This window comes from Dermacentor variabilis, chromosome 1, assembly GCF_050947875.1.
Source record: "Dermacentor variabilis isolate Ectoservices chromosome 1, ASM5094787v1, whole genome shotgun sequence".
Classification (NCBI taxonomy): Eukaryota; Metazoa; Arthropoda; class Arachnida; order Ixodida; family Ixodidae; genus Dermacentor; species Dermacentor variabilis.
In genome coordinates this window covers 72,279,263-72,284,872 of record NC_134568.1, presented here as the reverse complement: position 1 = coordinate 72,284,872, position 5,610 = coordinate 72,279,263, and the positions used below count along the sequence as shown (strand labels likewise).

General features: G+C 45.4%; 1 protein-coding gene across 2 annotated transcripts; it reads right to left on the bottom strand.

Annotated features, from left to right (window-relative positions):
* Positions 1–1,273: 1,273 nt before the first annotated feature.
* Positions 1,274–2,818, bottom strand: LOC142571479 (uncharacterized). 2 transcript variants are annotated; one of them, XM_075679859.1, is made up of 2 exons: positions 2,743–2,818; positions 1,274–2,320 (listed from the first exon to the last, which is right to left on the bottom strand). In XM_075679859.1, the coding sequence occupies exons 1-2, from the start codon at positions 2,797–2,799 to the stop codon at positions 1,358–1,360; spliced, it is 1,020 nt and encodes a 339-aa protein (XP_075535974.1). In that variant the 5' UTR covers positions 2,800–2,818; the 3' UTR covers positions 1,274–1,357. The 2 variants fall into 2 exon arrangements, with proteins under 2 accessions (XP_075535974.1, XP_075535984.1); XM_075679869.1 differs by having other exon boundaries at positions 2,746–2,797.
* Between the last annotated feature and the right edge of the window lie 2,792 nt (positions 2,819–5,610).

The following is a 5,610-nucleotide window of genomic DNA, read 5'->3' as shown; positions in this document are numbered from 1 at the left end:
AATAAACTCTTCTCAATACCTTTGCCCTCCTCCTCAATGCCGCTGCGCACTCCATTGGCTTCGCGCTTCACGAGGGAAAGGTAGCTCACAGTTTGTGGTGACCAACGCCAATACGATGCCACACTACTTATACGTGGCAGATGAGCCAGACATTGGGCCCCCTCATGGGGGCTTAGTGCCTGGATCAGCTTGTGTGCTCATAATGAGGAAGCGCACCACAGCAAAGCAACGCCTTCGTCTTACCTCTCAAGGCGCGGCCACTACAATTTGTAATAATGCTATTCTAGCAAATGCAGGACCACTTGCTCCGTTTTACCATTGGCACGACTATTTTTACGTAGCCTAAACATTTTCGCTAGCGCCAATCAAGTGGCCCATCCACACCAAATTGTATTGTTCGCTATTTTAATAAGATCCTTCGCCACCTGAAGGTACATGCGCGAATGTAGAGAGATCGACAAAGAAAAGCCGCTCTCGCAGGGCCGCACACATGTCTCTCTCTCACCCTTCCTCCCAGAAATTAAACTTCGCATTTAACTGAAAGAGCTACTTTGACAGAGTAAACAGATACTCACAAGAGTAACTTGGTCTTTCTAACGTGACCATGCTGCCTCTAATTACTTATAGTAAATTTTTCAATTCGCTCTATAGCTTTGACAAAATATGGTGCCCAGTACATTCTCTCTGTCCATTCATGACGCGGAAACAGCCAAATAAAGTCGCTCGCTCGCGCGCTCGCTCGCTCGCTCGCTCGCTCACTCACTCACTCACTCACTCACTCACTCACTCACTCACTCACTCACTCACTCACTCACTCACTCACTCACTCACTCACTCACTCACTCACTCACTCACTCACTCACTCACTCACTCACTCACTCACTCACTCACTCAGATGACTTGTCAGCACATCAAAACCGGTTCATTTTTGCGGTATACTGTAATTATCAATGGTGAAACGCATACCCTTTGTCATGATGAAGATTATTTCTGCTTTGCAAAACATGTCAGTAAATGCTGCTCCTAGCCGTGGAGGATTGCACAGGGAGAAGGATCACATTAAAGGCTCCAGTTGTCTCTGGCGATATTAGCTGCTATTCAGTTTATTGCAGTGTGAATGTAGTCATCACCTGCTTCAACGCAGTACAGATAGTTTTGTTCTCTTATCCATGCACAAGACTCGGCTTCCCTTTTCATTTGTGTAGCTTAATGAACCATGCTTATAGGCTATTCCACTTAATGTCATTATTTGTGAATGAGTAATTGATGCAGGTTAAAAAAATATTTTTATTTCCTTTCCACAAGCGGTGTTTCTTTGGCTAAGTGCGTCGACTCAGAAGAACTAAGCCTACATTTTTCAAACGACCACCTTTGTCTTGACCCCGGAGCTATGGCTTGAGGCTTCTGAGCCGGCGGCCTGCTTGTTGAAGGCGCTTCCGTGGCTACCTTGACCTCGGGCATGGTTGAAACCTTCATTGGAGCTCAGGCCGAAGCTCTTCGAGTCGCCATAAGAACTGCTGTGGCCGTACGAGTTGCTGTCTGAGCCACCCACATTGTAGGCGAAGCTGCCCTGCCCAGCCTTGTGCCCACCGGCCTTGTTGGCGAATCCGGAGCCAGTCTGAAAGCCCGAGTGGCCGGAAGCCGCTGACTGATGGCCAGCTCCAGTGCCAGCCCCGATGCCTGGACCAGGGACGACATGAGTTCCAACGATGCCAGCACCCCCTACGGGTCCAACCGCAGGTCCTGCGCCTACTCCTGCCCCAGCTCCAACGACTTTAGAACCTACGCCAACGCCAGGAGTGAGGACGGGGCTGGACCCGCCGATGAGACCAACTCCTGCGTCTGCGAGGCCGGCTAATGCAGCGCCAGCTTCTGGAGTAATGCTGACACCGTGGGTTCCTTCGGCTGCTCCGTGCTGAAGTCCGAGCCCGGAACCGGCACTTACTCCTGCAGCTCCATGACTGGCCTCGACACCATGACCAAGCCCTGCTACTCCGGCCGCGGGACCGACTCCGAAACCAGAACCGAGACCCACTGCTCCGACTCCGTGGCCGACGCCGACACCAGAGCCTAAGGCAACTCCTGAACCAAGGCCTGCAGCAGGTACGGCTCCCTGACCGAGACCAACACTATAGCCGCCAAGACTTGCCAAGCCTCCGGCACCGCCACCGTACCCGCACGGGCATGGTGGACAGCCAGGGAATCCATTGTTGCTGCCCAAGAAGAGGCCTCGCCCTTCCACTGTGGTCTCGTTTTTCTTCGCTGCCTTTTTGCTGTCTTCAGCCAGCGCTGAATAGGCCAGTACTGCAAACACAATAAACTGCACAGAGAATATGCCCGTTATTATTTATGATTTTACAGACGAATTAAAATACATATTTTGTTTAGGTGAATAAAATAGGGTTACACGATTGTACAAAAGCAAAATGAAGGAGAAAGGCACATGAGCTTGTAGCCTCTGTAGCTTCAAGTCTGCTGGATATCCAGTTTGTCTTGATCCATTCTGAAGAAAGCACACCTTACATATTTTACCAGCCTCATTACGTTTGATCTTCTATTGAAATCGTTACACAGTAAGCATATCTCGAAACCTAGCATTTCCACTGGCCTGTTTCCAAAATTTTTGGTGGCCTGACATAAACCACATTAGTGTAAATAAACTGTTTTTAAGGACACAGTACCGGGGGCACTAAGGAACGGCACTAGCGAGAACATTTTTTGAACGTAGGATATAAGACTCACTGCGGTCTTCATGGTTGCTCCTGTCTGGTGGCTGGTGCTATCTGAGCTGCTTCCCATTCGGTCCTTAAATATACAACCCGTCTTATTCGTGCTTCTTGGTTGCGGTCAGTCTTCTAGCATTGTGTTTCACTTTAAATTCGCAGAACGATTACTGCTGGTTTCGTGCGCCATTGCGCGGCAATACCCTAGCGTATGTACACATTTCTGGCTCTGCATGCACACGAACGCCGCGTTTCGTAACCTTTGCTCGGCAACGCTTCTCTCGTCCATCGGGTGTGTAAAGCGGAGCGGAGGAGACGTCAGCCGGAATTTAGATGAGGCTGCGTAGGAAGAAATAATGGAGGCGGATGCGTAGTATAGGTTTCAGCCTTTGAAACAAACACAAGCTCCACGAACTGATATTCCATTCCATTGCGCGCAAACCTTTCCTCCCCGCATATTCCGTGAATTGGCTTTCTTCGCTACTAAGGGCCCACCTGTGTTTTTTCTAATTATTATTCTTAAAGAAACGGTGCGGTGATAATTGCTGGTATGATCTGTCAGACTTAACCATACTGAGGCAATGTCACCACCCCTACAGAATTGATCTCGTTATAATTGCTGATTTTTTCGCAGCAGAGAGGAATAAGAGATATGGGTTTTTCTGGAATCTTATGTCAGGGGCAACGCCAGAGTTCTGCAAGTGATCCCGCTAAAAAAACACAAGAAACACAGGACCACTCTTACAGAACGGTCATTCATTTACACTCTTCCGTTGTTGCCATTGCAATAATGCGCTACATTTTTGTTCTTGTCGCGGTGCCTTCTTGTTTAAGCTTTTCCATTTTCTGATTGAGCATTGGTGAGTAAAATGACAAATGAGCCTGAAAAGGATGAAGAAAGCAGCTTAAGGTGGAACATATCCAATTCACAGAAGAACTAAAGACAACGCGGAAATCATTGGAGAGAGGTTTGTGAACCAATATTCGCTATCTGTGTAACGATAAAAAAAATATGACACAGAGCATTGATTGTCCACACGGTGCTATAAAGATCTTGAAAAAGAGAGCGGAAATGACTTTTGCCAAAAAATTCGAAGTATATGAACGAGAATAAGGCTTTTCAAACCATTGTACAACCCTTGAAAAAAAAACGCATGCTAATGATCTCAAGTAATGCACCAGTAATTTAGAGCAGCGTTATAAAAACTGATATATAAATGTAACAAGGCACTGAGAAGCGCTAGAGCAAACGTGTTATTTATATTGTTTCACAGATTGGGTGCTGCCATCGACGACCAAGAATCGCAACAAAAAAATAGGGTGAATAATAAACGCTAGCGAAAATTCCCTATACCAAAAGTGCACACATTGCTACGTGGTGTCGCAACGCACTTTCATCGACAGTACATGAATGTGAATCACAAAAACCGCTGAATGATGTGTTTGCACGCAATATTTGAACTCAATAGGATCTCTACATCTACTACAATAATTAGAGGCTTCTTTTTTTTTGTGTGTGTGTGGGCTCGTGCTCATTTCCTTCCCTTCACTTTCGGTGGGCTAGAGTTGGTATTAGGCGAGTTAATCTATTGCATATAAATTCACCTTCGGGCCCGGTGACGCGCAGTCTTAAAGAATAGAAATTCAAAAATACTTTTCAAAATTACTTTCGCTGCTTGGTCACTATGTGGCGAACAGCGATATTCACCGCCATGATAAGACTTATAAACGTTAAATAACTCCTATGATGCAAGAAGTGAAATCACTGTGATCGATCAATCGGTGAAATTAAGCAGAACCATGGCGAAGAACTATAGATGAGTAGGGCCGAAATTGAACCGTAGAACTGACATTTAAAAAAAAACCTGGCCTCATTGCTACAACTGCGAGTAGGGAAACGCTCGGGCTTGGGCGAGTTTGAATCTGTATGTCCGTTATATTGTACAAGCACCAAAAATGCCTCCCGGGAATACTTTTTAGCACTTCAGCGATACGCTGTTCGCGCATCCACAATAAAGAAAGGCAAGTCGTTAAACCATTCATAAACACTTCTACATTCTAATCGATGGCTTAAATTGCTGTCAAGTCATCTTTTCCTGTGCAGAATTGGGTGATTTCTTTTTTCGCCCAGTTCAAGCTGCATTTGCGTTTTGTCAACTTGTCTTGCTAAAAAAAACAAGCAGTAGATCAACATGCAACACGAATGTAGAATCAATGTATGCTCTGGTACGTTTTCGTTTTGTTACTGTGTGATTAGACATTCTAAAAAAAACTGCATTTCAACGTCTGTGGCCAGCTCATGTCCTCTAGAGGTGGTATTCATGTGCAAATTTCTGTTTCTGAGTTAGGAAACAAATTTTTTTGATGGTTCGCCACTCCCCAAGGTGTGTGGACCTGGCGAAATGGATATGACAGCGCCATAGTTAAGAAAAAGCGCGAAACACCATGCCGATAGCGATCTTTATTGTTATGATCATATTATTTGCGATTTTTTCCAGCAGCAAATGAAAGGTTCACAGAGGAAAGGCCTCCATTTGTTAACTTAGGAACTGAATGAGCACAGCGTGCCGCAGGTCGCATAAAGTGCGCCCACACTCCACACACGCACACAAAAAGAAAAGAAAGCAAACGACAATGCCAGGCTTTGTATTATGTCAATCCTAATAATTTTAGTTTTGTTCGTTTCTTCCAGCTCATAATCTGATTGTCTCTAAAGGTTACCCTCCTATATGTGGATGTCTTCATTACCCTATTCTCTAGAAATATTCCGATGCCTTTTAAATAGTTTAAAGGTTTAGGAAGGTCGGACTGTGATTTCTTGCTTCTTAAAATGATTGCTGAGGCCATCGCCGTAATTAATATTGAATGTGTTTTTAAATTGTTTCCA